The 21715-nt window shown below is 34.8% G+C and overlaps 2 protein-coding genes across 5 annotated transcripts in view; one reads left to right on the forward strand and one right to left on the reverse strand.

The window, feature by feature from the left end:
* Positions 1-3639, reverse strand: part of LOC128213689 (phosphatase and actin regulator 2-like) — a 51871-nt gene extending 48232 nt beyond the window's left edge. Inside the window, exon 1 of one of the 2 annotated variants that reach the window (XM_052919692.1) lies at positions 3515-3639. Coding sequence is in view for 1 of the 2 variants with exons in the window: in XM_052919690.1 (XP_052775650.1) it covers positions 3515-3620 (106 nt within the window). In the remaining variant the exon portion in view is untranslated. The remainder of the gene's footprint in view (positions 1-3514) is intronic. The other variant, XM_052919690.1, reaches the window with a different exon arrangement.
* A 2309-nt stretch (positions 3640-5948) lies between these two features.
* On the forward strand, positions 5949-11542 carry LOC128214215 (syntenin-1-like). 3 transcript variants are annotated; one of them, XM_052920567.1, is made up of 9 exons: positions 5994-6051; positions 6321-6366; positions 6551-6615; positions 6897-7079; positions 7336-7503; positions 8177-8352; positions 8749-8920; positions 9735-9826; positions 10193-11542. In XM_052920567.1, exons 3-9 carry the CDS (start codon positions 6565-6567, stop codon positions 10245-10247), a joined length of 897 nt encoding a protein of 298 aa, XP_052776527.1. In that variant the 5' UTR covers positions 5994-6051; positions 6321-6366; positions 6551-6564; the 3' UTR covers positions 10248-11542. The 3 variants fall into 3 exon arrangements, with proteins under 3 accessions (XP_052776525.1, XP_052776527.1, XP_052776526.1); XM_052920565.1 differs by lacking the exon at positions 6321-6366 and having other exon boundaries at positions 5949-6051; XM_052920566.1 differs by lacking the exons at positions 5994-6051; positions 6321-6366 and adding an exon at positions 6186-6278.
* The last annotated feature ends 10173 nt before the right edge of the window (positions 11543-21715 follow it).

Genomic DNA, 21715 nt, shown 5'->3' on the forward strand with positions numbered 1-21715 from the left:
TAACCAGAGTTGTCACTTAACTTATGAATGTCCCTGGGGTGCCAGACAGATCTAAAGTGTATGCCTACATTCAGAGAGCTACAAGAAACTTAAACTACTAATAATATTTCATGTATATGCAATACCCCATGATTTAAAACTTATGTGTTTGGGATAAACTAAAGGGTAGAAACATGGGACTTGCACTGGAGACACCCAGAGAGAAGGACAAGTGTTTTGCACCTGACATGTTGCCTATATGTAGCTACCATTTGTGCCGATTTATTTAAATAAAAAAACATGTACGACAAATCCTATTGCGTTAAGATTAAACTCTCGGGGCCCTTGTATTTTCCTACATGAAAAATTTTCAATAGCAAGAAATAGGTCTGCTATGATCAAACTCCCAGGACGCTTGCCTGTTCTTGACCAAACAGCGAGTTCCAAACAGGATTATAATACGTAACTTTTATTGACAGACTGTTGTTTAAGCAGCTTATTAAATCATACTAATAACTCTCTTTATGACTTACAGTACACTCCACGCGGAACTACCATTTTTTGTTTTCCTCGGCGGATTTTGGTCATCGCGGACACAACATCCAATTGATCATAACCCTCTTTCCTCGGCGTTTTTATTCGTTCACCCACCGAGGCTGATCAGTGGACCGTATAATTACAATCGCCGCGTTACTCGGAGGTAAAAACACCGCGAAACTCGGAGGAAAACCGATAAGAATCTCCCACTGTATCTAATTTTGTTTAATTTATTTAATATTTTTTGCTACACCCGTATTTATTTATAAAAATAATTTATTTCGCGTACCTAATTTTCGGACATCCAAAGGACATCAATCGTAACTTTCACACTTACCAAGTTTCACAGACGAAGATTATCTATCTCTCTATCTACCTAACCGTATACACCACTGTTGACAATTAGTGTTAATTAGTAAATACTCATCCTAAACGATGTATTGCATGTAGCAAGAGGAAGTGTGAAATATTTATTGGAGGATTAAACAACAAGGGCAATACAGGGATTAAGAAAACAAAGACATGACATTTTTGTATAACAATCTGCCAATAAACTTTAAAACTTGTACCACACTTATAGACTGTAAGAAGCAATTATGTACAGTTATACTTATTGAATCATCAATAAAAGTCAACACATTCAATGATATAGGTAACTAATTAATGTGATGAATTAAAGTTGGAAATGCAATACTTAAGTTACATTCGAAAACACCACTCAGACACATTAATCCTGCATAACAATATACATGCTCTCCATGAGATCCTCGTGGGTAAAACTGTGAGTTTTGTGACGTCACACAGTGTGACTGTTTGATCTGAAGCCGATAGAATGTGTTATTCATTTCAATGCATGTATAAAATGGTGTTTAATGGGATTTTAATTAACTTGATGAAGGATTTACACTTTTATGCGTAATAAATAAGTTTAGAACCATTGATAACTACGGATAATTTAATAAGTGTTAATAAGTGGTAAAATGCAAATTAACAAATAATGACCGAAAAATATTCACACGTACAAAGTTCTCAACACCTTCATTACTCCAATCTAATTAAGTTCTCAACACCTTAATATAGTAAGAGAAAGATGACAATAACAAACACAAACGCACGCTATGGTATATCGTTTAATTACATAATGTGAAAAACAACAGTTGTTTGACGATGCTGATGAAAATTTACAATAATTGTTTTTAAAAAGAAACTTACTGTACTTTGAAAAATTAATTATCTAATTATTTAATACTTTTTAACAGAAGCAATGTACTGTAGTAGCTATGCACAAAACGCGGAGTTCCGCGATTAGGTCAATAAATCGATACGATCAACGGCGCTACCGGCAATAAAACCCTTCATAGAAAACGATTGACTCGGTGCAAATCGGCGAAATTTAGCGAGGAAAAAGGTTGCGTACTCGGCGGAAATCCGCGATAAATTAAAAACGCCTCCGAGTCACCGAGGAAAGTGGTAGTTCCGCATGGTGTACTGTATGTAGGTATTTTGAGAGCTGTATCTGAATATGAGTATCCAAATTCAGGACAGTTGAGATCCAAAACAAACTGACGTAATATTGACCTGTTAGCAATTTGGGAATATCTTTTGCATTTGAATAGGCGGTTGCCATTTATTTAATTGCCTGCAACAATTTTCATGCCCTGTCATTCATTTTATTTGACGAAACGAGAAGGGACTCGAATGTTGCATGCGAGAAATTGGTTTTGAGTGCTGAACATCCATGACAAGTTTTTCAACCCCCCCCCCCCTTGCATAACAAGTAATTTCCCCTTGCAAGTAGCAGCCCTGACACCACCATCATGTATGTGCATATATGCAGTCTTCCATATGGTTAACATTGAAAAATGACCATGACTTTTACCGTTTGATGTGGGTCTTTCATGCGACATGTCGTCTTTATGTGCCAAACATCTTGGCAAAGTTATCTTAAAATCGCCCATAATGATTAACCTCTTGGTTTAGTCTTGACCTTTAGGTAAGGATATGGGTCTTGTTCATGACTTATTACTTTTGTGTGCTTGACATCAGTGCATGACAAAAGTTACAGCCCAGACACAAAAATAATGGATGGATGCACTCTGTGAAGTTCAGACGGTTTGATTTAATATGCCCACCTTTTGGGGCATAAAAACTTTCTTGAGTTACCAATTTTCAGTTGCCATTATATCATACATTGATATCTTTCAAAGCACTGAAAAGGAATGGTCAACTGCTCATGACTTTGTGCAATTTTGCCAATGGCACTATACAAATACAGGCTGCTACTTTTTCTTTTCACCATGCCACTGTCCATTCTCCATAAATGGCAAACTATACACTTAAATAATCTGAAATTGCCAATAGTACGGACATGGGGCAAAACCATGGAACTGTAAACTTTAAAATTTAATCAAGGAGATATTTAAAAAAAACATTAGGTTTATAAAACACAAACATGATGAGAATATAAGCACACCTTTACTTGTAATATGCTGAAATATTAAAATCATATGAATAAATACTGTTTAAACCAACAACATAGTGTAAACACAAGTGGCCCATTTTCAAATTTAAAGCACAATTCAATCTCTTTCTTCCAAGGTGGAATGATTTGGTTAATTTAAATTGTTCGGGCGGACATAGAAAAGACTAGTAGTATGACAAAATGATATGGGAAAAAAACATTCTTTGTAGCATGTTTAATTGTTTGAACATTTTGTAACTTTGCCAATGTCCTTCCATGTACAGCATAAAGTACAGCGAACATGTAACAGAAATAACTTGTCAGGTAGGTTAAATGAAGTTGCATGAATAATTTTACATTTGCTTTGCATATTTCAACTCAATGTCAAGCATGCAAATGCAGATGGGCAGATTCAAACATAAAAAGTTTAAGCTAAAAGAGCGTTAGCCATCATATCGGTGGATTTTATTTGTTTAAGCAAACCTAATTTAGAGGTTGGCGTTTAAAATATTTCCTACAAAGGACTTAAATACTTACTGAATAGCGTTTTCGGCGTGCCGACTTTTACTGAAGAGACTTCTAAATTACTGTTTTTGTTAAAACTTCGTGTGTTTTCTTCAACGGTTTCTGTTTTGGTGGCCATTTCTTGAAATGACTTCCGGATTTATTTTCATTATCGAATTGATATCGATTAAATTTACGTCCGAAAAGTAGTATTTTTGGCGACGAAGACGACAATGATGATGGTGATGATGAAAAGATGATGATGATGACGATGATGATGATGATGATGATGATGATGATGATGATGATGATGATGATGATGATGATGATGATGATGATGATGATGATGATGATGATGAAAATATGATGATGATGATGATGATGATTAAATTTAAAGAGTAGTGAGTGGAAAAGTGTACCCCGTGTATCGGTGCTTTACACCGAGCACGTTAAAAACCCAAGGGATCTCTTCGAATAAGAGCAAGGCCGTTATCGAAACCCGACTTCCTTGTATCCCACCACTGTCTCTTCCGCGTGCTGTACGGCCTTCAGTAAAACCAAGGAACCCGTTGGAAATAAGTGCTTGCACTTTCACGGGTTTTCCTTGACCGCAAGGTCGCTGAAATACATACATACGTACGGAAGTACATACTGACGATTATGATGTCTAGTTCATTCGAACCACAATTAACCTTACTCATTGTTGCCCATTCAATCCTTACAACAAGTAATTGTTTTTATTTAGTTTATATGTTGGTACTGAGAAACCATTTAAATGAATAAGACTATAATCTTCAATCTTCACTGTGCTCTAAGGTCCTAAACGATCTGCTTGTTTAACAGGAAACATGAATATGTTAGAAACAAAAAATGCAATGCATTAAATACATTAAAGCTGCACTCTCACAGATTAACCATTTTTACAACTTTTTTAATTTTTGTCTTGGAAAGAGCAGCAGCAGTATCTATAGTATTCCTCCACTGTTGGAGAGCAAATCATTTATCATTATAATTAAATATATAATAATTGTATAGACCATTCTTACATGTTATCACTATATAAAGATATAGTATAGTGTTCATTACTCTTATGACACATTGCAACAATACGTCAATGTGTCGTATCCCAAATAAATATTTTGCAAACGGAAATCGTGAAATGCAATGAATATACTGTGAGACTATGCTCACAATGGAAAGTTTCCTTTGGCACTGGAACAAAATTGTCGATTATTGCCTTTAAAGTAGACAGTTAAACTTCACATGCAACGACATCGTTCAAGCTGAACAATACATCAAATGTGCGTAAAGTAATAAAGTTATTATTATTATTATTATTATTATTATTATTATTATTATTAATTATTATTATTATTATTATTATTATTATTATTATTATTATTATTATTATTATTATTATTATAATTTCATGATTCAACTTATAAATCCGTGAATTTCTGGTACAATAAAAATCACTCTTTGCTTTTATAGCCAAACACCCTTCACTGAGATTAATACATCCGGAAAACTTCACTCGAGCATAAAATCGTTGATGCGTTTCTTCCCTTCTTTCAAGAACATTTGATGCGTTTCTCCCCTTCTTTCAAGAACACTTGATGCGTTTCTCCCCTTTTTTCAAGAACCCTTGATGCGTTTCTCCCCTTCTTTCAAGAACACTTGATGCGTTTCTCCCCTTCTTTCAAGAACACTTGATGCGTTTCTCCCCTTCTTTCAAGATCACTTGGTGCGTTTCTCCCCTTCTTTCAAGATCACTTGATGCGTTTCTCCCCTTCTTTCAAGAACACTTCATGCGTTTCGCCCCTTCTTTCAAGATCACTTGATGATGCGTTTCTTCCCTTCTTTCAAGATCACTTGATGCGTTTCTCCCCTTCTTTCAAGAACACTTGATGATGTGTTTCTTCCCTTCTTTCAAGAACACTTGATGCGTTTCGCCCCTTCTTTCAAGAACACTTGATGATGTGTTTCTTCCCTTCTTTCAAGAACAAGTTGATGTATCTTGTATAGTGGAAGAACAACCATATCACTGCAACACGCTTGTTAGTTTTGTCAAGGAACAGAAGGTCCCTGGTTCTTTGTATAACCTTTGTATATAGCTATATGGTAGTATTAATATACCGTAAGTTATTGTGTATTTTTTCAGTCTCATGTTAGTAAATATAACCTGGGAGTAGGATTTTGTTATAGGTCCCAGATATAACTCTGTTAAACTTTTCTGCACTGGAGCGGAAATGAAGATGCATCCATCACTCGTTAGTAATTCGGCGGTACGGCAGCCCGGGTTTTAGTATAAAGTACAGCTATAGGTTTAAACTTTAATTTACGAATCCTGTTGAAATAAGTAGAATATTATAAATCAGTAACTTTTTTACATTTTGACCAATAAATCGAAACCCATTTTGAAAAAGATGCCGTACCGGTTGCTTGATCGAAATGGAAAACCAAGTTAGAGTCGATATAGTAATAAGCATTTCACAAGAACCCGGAAGTAAACAAAACACAAGAAGAATCCTATTTTCTTTACATATAAACAACTTCTTGACAATACACAGGTAACGTTAAGGTTTGAATACTTGTGTACGCGTGAATCAAATTAGTTTTACTGTCACGCAACAATTAAAACGATGTTCCATTTCTTTCTAAAAATAGATTAGTGATTATTTACGCCTTGTCTCATAGGCACATGACTTTGACGTCACTGTGTGGAGCATTTGTGTATGACAAGTCCACTGTTTTGGCAGATAACATACGCATTTCAAAATATATTTTATATAGAAAGGTAGCACGATTTAATATTCATTCATATTTGTTTTTGTTTAAGCAAAAGAGGATATCATTTACGTACTGTACTATCAAATATTATTCAGGTATTGTAAGATTGATTTTTTGATCATTGATTAAGTGGTTGCTTTAATAATTTAACTTCAGCTTGTCATAATTTACTTTGAAGAAATAAGTTCCTGGCTTGAGTAATTTTAAATTTAAATCAGAATAACCATGAAAATATCATCCAGGATCCTTAATTCATTATTGAACATTTTGTTTGCACAGCAAAGCAACAGAAGATGTCTCTTTATCCATCCCTAGAAGATATGAAGGTGGACCAGATGGCTCAGGTATGACACTAATTTTTTTGTTTATGTTATACATATATTTTAGTGCAGAGACTTTTTTATGCCTCCACTAACGCGGGGAGGACATATAGATTTGCCCTTGTTTTAAAATAAGGTGCCAAAGAAGGTATTAATGTTTATTAATAATACATTTAGTTTTGGTTTGAATATGAAGTTATATCATGTTGTGAAATACTTTGATATTAAGAATTTATTAATACATTTAAAATTTTTTAATGGTTTAGCCTTATGATGGAGTTAACCTGATTTTTACTGATCCACAGGCTCAGCGGTCATATGAGCAGCCACAGGTCACATACCCAGCCCAAGGGGGAGCCCAGCCTGGCTATCCCCCAGCACCCCAGCAGGCACCCCGGGGATCGTCTCCCAGTCTGTACCCAACCCTAGATGAATACATGGGACTCCAACTTACACCACAGTTTGTGCAGCAGAATCTCCCTGAATATGTAAGAATAAGATACTGACTTACTGTTTCATCCTTATGACTGTTTTAAAGACAATGAATGAGATTAAGACCTTGAATAAATTCTGAATTTTGAAATTAATTAAGAATAATTATTGAATGCGTAAACAAACTTAAATGCTATTTGTGTCATTCTGTTCCTTAAAGACAAGTACAGAAACCATTCAGATTTATTACTATTACAGGTCCGTGAATAAAGGCTAAAAGATGAATGCAAGTATCAATGTGTTTAATTTTAGAACCAAGTGGCCATTCCCCAGAACCAGCCCAGCAACATGATGGTGGCTCCAGTGAGTGGGAATGATGTTGGAATCCGCAGGGCTGAGATTAAACAGGGTCTCAGAGAAGTTGTGGCCTGTAAGGATGCAGATGGCAAGATTGGCCTGAGAATTAGACATGTCAACAATGTAAGTTTATATAACAGTACTAGTATATTGGGTTTGTAGTATATTGGTATATATAAGGGTGCTGCTGTTGTAAAACAATTTTGATTTATACTGATACTAGTCAATAGAGATCATTGAAATTTGAGAGTCTTCTTGTATTGCACTGACCAACTATTCTGCCCACAAACATTGAACAGACCAGAGCCAAAGGCTGAGGTCTATTCAATGTTTGTGGGCTGACTGGGAGGTCACAATTTTGTCAGGTGGCCTAAGGTTGTCTCTACTATTCCTTATATTATACAGCACTTTATAGCTTGGAATTGAAATGTTTTTCTACATGAAGACTGGTACTCTTAAATATTTGCTTTGTAAAGTCTACCTAGTGCTTTATACACCCAGCTACATGCAGACTTCAGTGGGCCTTACACAAAAAATAATGACAGGTCCTGCTTAACTACAGGTTGAAAATTATAATGTATATATTTGGTAAATAAGCCTTTAGAACATAATTATGTTACATATAATATAACTTTTAACACAGCTTTTTATTCTAAAAATTGTTGTATATTTTTATATCAGTTTTATTCACTTGAAATAAATTGTCTGACTTTTGATTCAAACTGTTTGATATAAATAATGTTGTTTTGTGACTTTGGTATTTAACATAATTAATCAATTCCCCCTTCTATGACAGGGTCTGTTTGTGGCGTTGGTTCAGAAGGACTCCCCGGCGGCCCTGGCAGGTCTCAGGTTCGGGGACCAAATCCTGCAGATCAATGGCCAGAGTGTGGCGGGCTGGGACACAGACAAGGCACACAAGGTTCTCAAGGCTGCCAGCGGGGACAGGATTAGCTTTGCTGTTCGGGACAGGTATGGGAAAAAACATCTTTAAATGTAATAATTATTTAAATGAGAATAGCTAGCCAAAGCTTACAAACTTGTCTGTGTTAATAGTGGTTTACTCCTATCAGACTCATAGCTCAGGTTTATTTAGGCCAAGTTTTGTTCAGAGGTTTAACATGTACATACAGTTTGTGACTGTGGTTTTGTTATTTATGATTGTTGAAATATTCTTATCTGATCATGTTTAACTAGCTTCCAATGCTCTTGTTTGGATGGTATAACCTTACCTTGTTATTGGTGAAAAATTGCAATGTGAACATGATTTGTTTAACAAATTGACAGAAACGATAAATTTGTTTGCAAACAGAAGTATTCTATAGCAAAAGTTTTACCTTGTAGCATAACGTTTTGTTTCTTTTGTAGGCCATTTGAGCGAACAATCACCATGCAGAAGGACAGCAATGGATATATAGGGTTTGTTTTCAAGGATGGCAAAATCAAGTCCCTGGTCAAAGATTCATCTGCCGCTCGCAATGGAGTGCTGACAGAACACAACCTTATCGAGGTCAATGGACAGAATGTCGTCGGAGTGAAGGTATGAGTATAGCATTTGGATTAAGTTTTCAGAAAGTAATTGGTATCAATAAGACAAAGTACATGTAATCAACATGATATAAACCAAAAAAATACAAGTAATAAAAATATTTGTTGAGCATATTTACAGGCAATTACCATTTCATTGTTAATCACCTACCTACTCAAGTTTTAACAATTAGGCTATAAAATATTCTAAATTGGCCCTGGAGGAGCTGGGGGTAGTTTGATCAAGAATTCTAGATTTTATACCTACTAGTGCTGTATTGTTGAAATTCTTTTCTTGGTATAAAATTGCTCCTAGGACTCTGATACGGTCCCCAGGTCTCTAACCGCAGTTTTGATTTCCACATGTGTTTTGTGTGGCATGTGAAGCACGGCAGAAACATGATAGGGTTTACTTTGTTCACTGTTGTAGTCAGCATTTTTCTTGTCACTTTGTTCTTTATCATTAACTTTTTAATGGGGTGTATATGACCCACATTGAATTTTGTGATTAGTAGGTCACATGTCAAGGTCGTCTTGACCTTCACTAAAACAAGAAGGGGCACTCTTTCAGAGCAATATTTTTTTAACAACTTGGTTAAGAGTCTTTAATCTGTGTGGACATTTGTCATGAGGTCAAATGTAAAGGTGTACTGATATTTACTAGAAATATTTTGGGCGCTTTCGACAGGCTACACATTGGATTCGCAGAATTCCAGTTATATGTAAAAAGATATGAATGTAAACCAAATGTATTTATATATATCAATACAACTTGATAGTTTGTTTATACATAATGTGTTTAATTATTGATTGTCTGTATGTTTTAGGACTCGGTAACCAGCGAGATTATTGATCGCAGTCCACGGACCGTTACCATAACTGTCATGCCTTCTGTCATCTATGAACACATTGTCAAATGGTAGGTTATGATAACAGGGATGAAAGAATTTAAATGGCTTGCTTCCTCATGTTATGAAGAAATTTCTTTGGATAATGGTTTGAGCTTGACTGTCATGGTTGTTGTTGAATGTTTTAATTTAATTAACGTTTAATGTTGATCATTACTTGAAAACTGTTCACTATATTTACATAAAACATATTTCACAAACACACTATGAAGTTATGCTCATCATGGCCACATGTGTACCAAGTTTGATAACTATGGCTAGAATATTTGTTTAGTTATGTTAATTGATCTTCTGAGAAAAATATATGTGTGATTGCAATGCTCTAAGTTTGTCTAAACTTGTATTTTTGTTCAACCTCGTACTTTCCTTGATTTCAGTATGGGCAACAGTATTGTGAAGAAACTCATGGATCACTCCATCCCGGACCTGTAAAGTAAACGAGGGGCCACACTCTTTGTACAGATGTATGATGTTGTAGTTGCTCCTTGCGTACACATCTCTCGACCTGGATTTTGCCTTTCTTGTATGAAAGCCAGAGTATGAGCTAGACCAGACTGTGATCTGTTTAGACAATACACCGATAACTTGCATACTCCTTATATGCATAATTATGACTCTATAGTGGACATCATTCGTGTTAAACTTACATAAAAATGATATGTCTTGATTCATGGTTCTTTATGTAACCTAAATGAACTCATGTGTCATTAATAACTTGTCTTAATAAGATTTTCAAAATTTAGTTTTGGTTTCTTATATTATAAAAATGCAGTTATTTACATATCATACAGTAAATGAAAGAATTTTGCATTAACTATTTTTTTTTTAAAATAGATGTATGTACCCTTTAACTTATTCTTCAAAGAAAATGAAAGTGGATGTAAACTTTCTTCTTGCTATGATTATCAAACAAATCATAACTTGAAATGATTCTGTAACCCATTAAAAATGTGGATGTATCGTAGTTGTTTCTTTTGCATGCCTATATTGTTAATGTTGTACAGGTAGTTTTTTTGTGTTATATTATAATATTATGATTTTAGTACTTTGTGTCTTTGTTTTTATGTATTTTAATAATTCTCCATGTAACATCAAGCCTTATGTTCATCAGCTTGGCTTTTCCAGCTTTTTATTACAAACTCACAATTTCTCAGTACCATTGATAGGTTTGTTTCAAAACCAAATGATTGAATTGATGACTTTTATTTGTCAAGCATTCCATGTTTGAACGATTTCTAAGAATATTTCGTTGTAGAAGAGACATAAAATCCAAAACACCACAGGTTATTCTACAATAATTCTTATGCTTTGTAAATGCAATTGAGATATGTAACATGAAACCATAGAATTGCAGTGCTACGCTAACTAATGCTTATTGTTAAAAACCTGACTTTTTTGTTTCATTTAATTAATAAATCACATTTATGTGCTGTGGAAGATAAAAATTGTTTTCGATTTAATGTTTACTCCACTCTAAATTAAAAATTTCAATGTACAAGATACAAGATACAAGAATCTTTATTTAAAGTTGGGTTTGTCCAATCTTTGTATGTTATCAATCAATGTGTTCCGATTCTACTCAATGTTTTATATGCTATGATGATAAAAATGTACTGAAAGTTGAGATTTAAAATTCTTGAAATCTGGGTAGCCTTTGTGCATTTGACTTTTCATTAGTGATTGCTGATGATTGTTATGTTATTAAATGGTCATTTACTGATAAATCACTCCATGTTGTTATTAGTGTCCGTTTTGAAACATGCAATCAAAGCAAACTATCCATTTAGAGTATTTCTTTTATTCAATATCTGTAAATGCATTAAAAAGAAATCTGCAGTCTGTATTAATGTATGACAGTAGACTCAACTGCACTGGAGCAGTATGGTCGGATTTCATTCCATGTGTGTGTTATAAAGGATGGTATGTATCGAAAAAGTGAAGTAGTATTTTTGGCAAATTAGAAAATACGACAGGCCGTGAACAATACAAGTTAAATTTAAATTTCAACTAAGTAAAATAGTGTTTTTTTCTTATCTGATTTATAAAGAAATTATATGTAAATGTATTTATACAATTATAAGAAACTATGCAAGAAAATGGTCTGAATTATGAATTCAAATGCATTTTGTTGATTTGATGAAAAGAAGATGGAATTTGATATAATCAATTGTCAAAAATTAGGAGTTGAAAGATTTCACTAAGACACGTTATGTTGACTTTTTGTCCGTCTAACAACCATAGACTGTTGATAACTGCACATAAAGATCTCCTTGCTGTATTATGAATGGTATATAAAATCCAACAAGGGTAATGCTTTAAAGAATCTTGCTTGTTTATAAAATACATGTATACACAACGTCGTTCACATGACTTGTAGACGCTCAAGTACATGTACAGTGCAGGCACGCGGATCATTTCATAGGTGATTTAAGATGACATTCATAACAGTTTGTGGTTTTGGAGTAACTATAAGGTGAGATTTGAAAACATGTGATCACATGTTACATGAGTGAAGCTTTTTCTTCATCTAGTAACATTCTTTAAAGATTTCACTAAAATGGTTAAGGAGGAAAAATGCAAATGATTTTATAAGATTTTTTGGGCTTTTCTCAAATTTAGAAATGATTATAAAAAGGACCCTATTTATGTATATAAGAACTAAGTTTGAAGAACAGTAAATGTACTTTTCACCATCCCTTCATATTGACGTTTCATGTCCTGTTTCACAGTCTTACATGATTGTCATTCAAGTGCAGCATTTGTCTACCTAGATGTTTATATGGATTCAAGGACCTCATACGTAATGTATATTAATTTGACTAAAAAACTATAATTATTATGAAAATTAATATATTTGTTAAATGTGTATAATATAAAAGATAAGACACGATCTTGTTGTGAACATATCAGCGTTAAACACTATTGATAAGTCGCGTGTCTCACATTAGCACAAGTCTGTTCCAGGGTCTGAACTCAAGAGTGCCAGCGCCGTTACATACTTGGGAGCCAACCGGTGGCACCGACCATGGCGAGTTTCGGCGTGAAGCAGTGAACACCAAGGAAATATCTCATGGCCCTATGTTGTACCTTGTCGAAAGGCTGGTTTCTTGGTCCATATCGATAAACAATAATCCATGATTGGGATAACGCACGAGTTATAAAGCTTTTCATATGTTTAAAACCAAGGTCTTTCAAGTGATGCAAGGTCTTTCACATGCTGCTGATAAAGCCACCTAGCGCGCCACCTGCGGCCTTATCTAACGCGTCATAATTGTAGAAAAAGTCGCGTTTCTCGTGAAATATGACCCCTAGATATTTGGATCGATTGACAGTTTCAAGAATATTATTGCCAATTTTAGTACGACATCGTTCTTTTGTGTTCTGTCTTGACGAAAATGCATTCACTTAGGCTTGTTGCAATTAATTAAAACCCTGGCAGCGCTTACACCAGCAATGCACCGTGTCAAGCATAGTTTGTAGTTTTTTTGCCGTGTCATTCAAGAGCGCTATATCGTTCACATACATTACATAGAGAGTTTGTGATCAGCCACTTGTATTCCAAGGTTAAGGCACATACATTACATAGAGAGTTTGTGATCAGCCACTTGTATTCCAAGGTTAAGGTCATTCACCTCCTGTACAATGTTTGCAAAAAGGCGAACAACGTTGGCGACAAATAACACCCCTGTTTCACGCCAGTAACACAGTCGAATCAGTCTGTTAATTTATCGTTGATACGTATGGTTGTCGACATTTCTTCAATTTCGTACGCAAATGCACGTCGATTAGCAAGTTTTAACAGTTTATCAAACGCATTTCTTTTACAAATATAGTCCATCTCAGCCAAGTTTACATATTTCGCCCTTCCCGAAAGAAATGTATATTTTTAGCACACATTGTATTCCATAGTTCCTGTAGATCCTCGTTCCAAAAAAGGTTTTTCTCTGTCTGAAGCGTCTTCTAGTAGTTTTAGTCAAGCCTATCATTGGAAGTTTAAGGCGCATTTCGTTTTTATTATCGCACACAAATCACTATAAATGGTGTTAATACTGTTTTGATTTTTCCGCGTAGTTTCTATAGTCATTATCAAATTGGTAAATGCCCGCCGAGATAAGTCACTTGTCATAAAATCAGCTAGTATTTTCCTCAAATTGTATTTGACATCACTTATATCAAGTTAGAGTCATGTCAGTTCGAACGTTCTTCCAGAGTACTGGAAGAGAAGATACATGTCACAAGGTGTACATGACATTTTTTGTTTGTTTTATGTATGATTGTTGATAACATAAATATTGCCAAAATCATGTATAGGGCCCAACGATATTTAGTATTATAGAAACACTTATAGTTTGTAAACACTATGTTAAAAATATACTGGAACAAAGTAGTATATTTTACCGTTTTAAATGCCTTGTAGCCTTTGACCAAGAAGATGTTATCTGGCATGGCACAGTGGATAAAACGCCTGACATGAATGCCGTTTTAGTGAGTTGGTACTTGTTCGAATACGTGAACAGCGTTATTTTATTAATGCCCAAAAAGGGTGGAATGTCGATATCAGGCATCTATCCGCCTGTCGGCACGTTCGCCCAACCGTCAGTCCCGACGGAGTTGAGAGATTGTTTCCGATCAATAGCTGAAGAACGCTTAAACCCAAAGACCCCATACTTGCTAGGCAGGTTGGTAATGACCATCACGTGAACCTTATTGATTTTGAGGCCAATGGGTGGAAGGTCAAGGTCGTGGTGACATCGAGTTGAGAGGTTGTTTCCGATCAATAACTGAAGAACGCTTACACCCAAAGACCCCATACTTGGTAGGCAGTTTGGTAATGACCATCACGTGAACCCTATTGATTTTGAGGCCAGTGGGTGGAAGGTCAAGGTCGTGGTGACATCGAGTTGAGAGATTGTTTCCGATCAATAACTGAAGAACGCTTAAACCCAAAGACCCCATACTTGGTAGGCAGTTTGGTAATGATCAGCAGATGAACCCTATTGGTTTTGAGTTTAGTGAACCAGCAGACAAGAAATCCGTTTCTGATCAATAACTAAAGAAAGCTTTGGCCCAGAGACCTTAAACTTGGTTAACAGGTTGTAAATGACCAGCACATAAGCACTATTGATTTTGAGTCAGTGGGTCGAAGGTCAAAGTCGTTGTGACTTTGCGCTAAAAGTCCGCTGTATCATCATTTCCCGAAGAACATTTCAGACGAGATACCTTAAACTTGGTAGGCTTGTTGGTAATGACTAGCAGATAAACTCTATTGATATTTAGGTAATTGGGTCAAAGGACAATGTTGGCCTTTAGCTAAAAATCCGTTTTCAAAAGCTGAAGAACGCTTAGGCCCAGAGAAAAGTTGGCATCCACTACATCTTGCATTCACTTCTCATTTTAAACTGCATACTGAATTTGCACTTATTACTGATTAATATTTTATGGGAAAGTAGAGAAGTTCATCATAAAATACATAAAATACTAAGGGTTGTTTGTCCACACAGGCCCGCAAACTTATGGCTATCTGTCCGACGAGGGATTCTGGGGGCAGTTGTCATGTGCCTGTGGCAGCTCTTGTTTTTTTATAATCTATAATATATATATCGAGTACCAGCGCCAAGTGAAATATTCAAATTTATCCCATCTCAGATAAGTAGTTCCAATAATTAAACCATGCTAGAAATTCTTATCTTGCCCACGGGCGAAGACAAAATGCCCGTATGGAACTCCTTTTATTATGGTCACCACACTGTAATTATCTCCCTTGTTGAAGACTGTCGTCTGTAGCATCCTGGAAACCTTGTCTTGTGGCAATATTTAGAACGCTGATTAATTATTTCTCGCTTCAAATGTCACCATAAAACAGTTTTCATGCACCTTTCAAGAAATAATGCTTCACTCTCCTTAGAACTATTTAAAGACCAATTTGACTATTAACATAATCTGAATCACTGAGCGCATATCCATGACAACCACGAATGATCGCATATCCATACGCAATTATTTTCACTAAGCACAAAAGAGTTCCAGCAAAAAATACATTTTTACTTAATTTTGTTTAACTGAGGCGGGAGAAAAAGCGTCTACCATAGCCGCTCGTATAAGATAGGTTCATCCCGACCCTCGCGCAGGGTGTTCGCGAGGGTCGGGATGAACCTATCTTACACTCTCGGCCATGGAAGATACTTTTAATCCCGGTTGCCCGTTTAATGCACGATAATTATGGCGAATGCGTGGGTTTATCGTGTGACGTAACCAAAACAGTCGAAAAGAGTTATGAAAGCAAGGCCATGAAAGCTACTAATAAAAATAACATGGACATTATTCAAAACTACATGGAAATGTGTATACATGTTGTAAATGCTAATGAGAGCAAGGTGTGTTGATCGGAAATATAATAAGCTTTTCGATATTCAGACGGTACATGCAAAACTCTATTGACACTGAACCAGACATATTTATTTAGTCTGCTGAAAGCAATACACCTTTGGTGAACTTCTGACATTTCTTCCGAGGATTAATGTTCAATAAAAATCCTACTCCCAGGGAGGGATTTTCATCAGCGACAAATTATTTATCACTTATATTTAAAGGGTATACAATATTATAAGTTTTTGTAATTTTATCCCAAGCTTACATGAACGACAGTTTATCAGTTGTAGACCTTTGCAAAAACTGTCGTTCATATAAGCTTCTGCCAAAGTTGTTCCAAAATGAATAGTCCAGGAAAAGTGTCCTGTTCATTAAAATGGACTGGAATATGATCTGACCATTTTGCTCAAATGTATTGGACTGGATAACCCGACCATCTTCCTGAGTGAAAGTAAGGAAATTCTGGAAACGGCTTCAAACAGGAAGACTATTTGAAAATTTATTTATTTTCTGAAAGCAGACGTGTTTGATGATCATTATTTTATTTTAAATAATGTGGTACGGATATGTGACCGATTCAATGAATTTTTTCAATTAAAGTAGAACTAGTAGTACTGAACCAAACGTAACTGGTTCTGTGACTTGCAAGCAAAAGTCGAAAAAGAGACATCAGTTAGTTGGGCTAGTTTAACATGTATACCATGGATATACTCTTGTTGAGGGCGTATTAGTTAATACCAAACTAGTTTAAGCTTTGGTTTCAATGGTTTCGGCGATTTGGAAACCTGTTTAGAAAGTTTTGCTTGAGGTAACAAATGCATGTTGTGTACAGTTTCAAAAACACGACGTAGCTTCTGCATCCATCCATTAGTTCTAAAGATCTTCAAAACAATGATACCGCCGATGGTCGTTTGATTGTTTTAACTAAATGGTGTCTTAGCACTGTCCGCCATTTTGTTTTTACTATAAGTGAACTAGTTTTCGGATGGAACGAGCCGACGAAATCGCCACGAGCGGATTCAGAGGCCCTCCTCTAAAATCGTCAAAGTTTAACTTTTATGTCAATATCGGAGAATAATAGTAATGAAATACGCTAAATATGCACAATTTCTGACTCGAATTGTTAAAAAACTGCCAACATTTTAAACCATAAAACATTCGGATATGAGAGAGGGAAGCATGTCAAAAGGTTGCGCCATGAGTTACGCCCTATGTAACGTCAATTCCTGGACCCGCCCCTGCAAATACACTGTTCGTGAAACCAATGTTAAACCAAAACTAGTTTATTACCAAAACAAAAACGCCCTTTGTTTCTGGTAGGCCTTAAACCTTTTGCATCTAAAAACTGCATCATCAAATGTTTGGCTACTTTTAAAAATGAGCCATAATTTACGTTCACCTACCAAGAGTTATGCAACTTGATTGTTGGATACCTTATAGGATTATGATGAAAGTTCAACACAATCACAAACATGGTTACTGACATAAATGCGAGGAATTGGCAAGTAAGACCTGACCAAAGGATGTTTTGTTTGTTGGATTAAACACACCTAATTTTCTAAATATGCAAAAATTATCTTGCTAATTTTTTAAGTGACCGTTCCTATTTTACATTAAAATATTTGTTTTAAAAGTCCGTCCTAATTTTTGATGCACTTAAATATGCAATATTTCTTTCTGATTTTTTGAAGCAATTTTGCATCAAACTATGCAAAAATAATATTTTTCCCTGGCGATGTGTTCATCAGTGCCCCCCCCCCCCTGGTTTATTTCATTGAAATTTTACTCAAGAGTGGGAATAGAAATATGATTGATCTTTTTCAACTGATTCATTTGAAATATCGAGACTTAACAGCAAAGTGAACACTACGAAAGTTAAGTTGAACATGAGCGAGTTGAACAGTAGTTGGCAATCACTGGTATGAACTGTATTATTAAATCATCTACAGGTACTATCTGAGAAAAAATAGTTATAACACCAGACAATGCTTGAAAAGGTGTTAGCTGAACTAGTCTCCATATTATCTTAAGAACATAAATATGGCAGGGAGTTGGTGGTTAACAGAAGAAAACAATCATCAACACTTAAGTTTAATGCTGAGAGGATTTGTGTCTAGTCATTTTGAAATAATTCGGTACGGGTTAGGAGACCAAACACCAACAATTTGGAAGAGTGCACATTGGAAAAGAATCAGTCACAGACTTCCATATCCCCCGCGGAATTAAGTTCAAAGATATCTTAGTGTTTGATAAAAGGATGCCGAGGATGTCAGAATATGCTCCGAACATAAAATAGCAATAAACAAAGGGCTATTACTAAGAAAACAGTTATTGTTATTGTGCCTTTAACACTAAGAATTAATTTTGTTTGAGGTTTGGAGTGCTTCTGGAGTTACGATCTGAACAAAAAAATAACAATATAAAACTAAACGAAGGGCAATAACTCTGTATTTTACCACGACATTGTTATGGTTTCTGGGTACCTTTCCTCAGTAAGATTTATCTGTATATGAAGTTTCAAGTAAACACGTAAAAGACATTTGAATTAAGGCTCCGTTCAATATTTAAGTGTGTAAAATAACAAATGGCAATATCAAAGACAAAGTTATGGTTCCTGTGCACTGCACTCCTGGTGTATAGGATATATCTGTATGGTAAGTTTGAAACCAATATTTCAGAGTTATGCTCTTGATGTAAAAAAGTATAATCTGGGAAAGGACAGATTATTTAGGAAATATGGAAGGCATGATTAAAGCTCTTTTGTACTGCACTTTTTCTTGTTCCCATCAATCTTTATTCCAAGGTTAATTTAAAGTCCAATAGTTCCTTGTGATTTATGGTCCGGACAAGCCGTTTCCTTATTGATGCATACTGGAAAAGTGATATGGGAGATCATTCATACCGTATCCGTGGCCTAGTAGTTTGGAGCGGGAGGTCGATGGTTTGAGTTTCACACGGGGCTTATTCTGACATGGTCGGTTGCCTACACAGCAGCTAGTTAGATCGAGGGGTACCGATTGCCTTCCTGCCAGACGCCTCGCATATGGGATAGGAATTTGGTTAAAGATTTCACGAGTGTAGGTTTCTCATGCGCCAAACGGGCTGGACCTTATCTGAGAGAGGTGACACTATAATAAACAATCACATTCATTGCACTCTGTCTACATTTTTAAGTTTCATTGAAATCCCATCAGTATTACAAGTTATTCTCCAACCAAGGGTGTGGCAGAAAGGCAGCCATGATAGGACAGGCGATGCTGATGAGAAGGCATACATTTCAAGTTACGGATGAATAATCCCCTATAGAGATATTAAATCAACAGGCACTATTTCAATGTTCAGATTTATTAACAACAGAAACATTATATATTAGTATACATAATAAAGAAACATGTCGGTAATGAATAACTAAAATTCATTTTACTAATCTCTTAAGTATACTTTTCTACATATGCAAGAATTAAGGGAATGGAATTGTCATTCCACATGTTCATATTGAAATAATACAGGTAAAGTTAACACTTCAACAATAACATGGTGTAGTAATAAAAATGAAAAAAAAGAGTAAAATATAAGAATTACCTGAATTTCAAGAATTACATAAATGTTGAACTATTATTTTAACGCTAAATTGATTTTTTTTTTTTTAAAAATGAGTGTTTTACACACGGTAGAACCAAGGTTATTTTTCAATATTTTTATGAAATGTTTAGAAAATAGCTCTCTTAATGGATCTTGCATAATAACCGGTAAACTACAGATATTTTAACGGGTAAAGCTTAAGCTTAAGTAAATTCACAATTTAACAAATATTATCCAATTTCACACAGAAGATGAGTTGGGTTTTCTTTACAAATGTTTCAATTCATTTTACCACCATTTATCATGAAAAAGCCCAAAACGTGATTTTACCAAAAATGTCAAAATGATACACAAAGTTAGCTTTTCCTAAAATTGTTGCAGATTTTAAGTGATCTTATTTTCGCCATTAGTAATTAGTAGTTTTTAATAATCCAGAAATGTGTGCATTTTTAAACCTACTTTCATTTTGCGCTGATGTCTCAATCAATGGTATTGGCAGACAAACTCAGATTTAATCGTTTTGAAGGACTCTGACGGAAACAAGTGGGGAAATTAAATTAAGATTGTGTTCTCTATTTTTTTCAAAGATATTGAATAACATCATTATATACATATCATACCATTATGGTATTTGATTAGACGCTGGTTTTTGAGCTATCTTCAGTTACTTTTACACTTTATGTTTGGGCTTATTAAAATGGCTATACAGAGGTTTGTACATGTGCAATTGGTAGCATAGAGACATTCACACCAACACTGAAATTGTTGGATTTACCTTTACTTCATCAACTTAATAGTCTTAAAACATTACTTACAGCAAACGTAAACACTCAATATTAGATTTTTAAATAATTTAGTTGAAAAAAAGAAACACATTGTTTTGAATAAACGATAACACAGAGGTATTTTTACAAAGATGTATTGTTTAATCAAAAATCGATGAAATATCAAATGTTTAATCAAATATGTATGTTTTTAACTTTTAAAATCAAAAATCTGGATAAAATACAGTTTCAAAAACATTTTCTGTAAACTACCAGAAATTTCATTGCGAATATAATCATTACATTTTCTGACTTAAGAAAGGTCCTCCCAGTAGAAAATATTATTCAAACTCATATTTTTTTTAAATACATAATATTTTGCATTGTAATGATAAAAACAAATGGTACCATGTTTACAAACAGTCTTAAGTCTGAGTCCAGACTCAAGTGGCAAAACTGGAAATCTTCATTGAATTGTAACTTTCCTTCTAGTATTGATGGTGAATTTTGCTGCTTTTTTCATTTTTATCCAAAATTGTACAATAATTAACATATATTTTTGTAAAACAAATGGAATAATTCTTTAATATTGAAATAAAAGAGCTTTTTTGAGTAGACATTAAAGTAGGACATTTCCATTTTCTGCGTAATTTTCTATTGCCAAAGGTTCCTCACCAAGATATGTTGAAGATTATTCGGTTTGCTATTAAAGTCATATTAACGTTGCAATATTATGAACGTATTTTAAAAAAAGCGGTATTTTTGTTCACACTATTTTAAATCGCATAACACAATATGTCCCATTTTGTAACCCCGGCGCATTAATTCTTTTAACATTTAATGTCAAAAAGTAGATCTGACGATACCTGATTTCGATTTGCTAAACCCAGGTCTGCGGCTTATTGCCTAAAAATGAATTAATATATGCGATAAGAATATTAAATACAGCTTATAAAGATGTATAGTCATGTTCAATCTAGAATAGCACACATCATAACTGATATGTAATTATTTATATACATAAGCAAATATTTCTATAATGTAATAATATACTGGATGAGTAACTAAATCGGAACACTTTCGGCACTATTTTTCAAATATTTTGAGTTAGACTTATACCGACACTACAAACATTTCCATAAGCACACTAGGATTTAAGACCAATGGGTTGATATAAATGGTGTT

Source organism: Mya arenaria, chromosome 13 (genome assembly GCF_026914265.1).
Source record: "Mya arenaria isolate MELC-2E11 chromosome 13, ASM2691426v1".
Lineage (NCBI taxonomy): Eukaryota > Metazoa > Mollusca > Bivalvia > Myida > Myidae > Mya > Mya arenaria.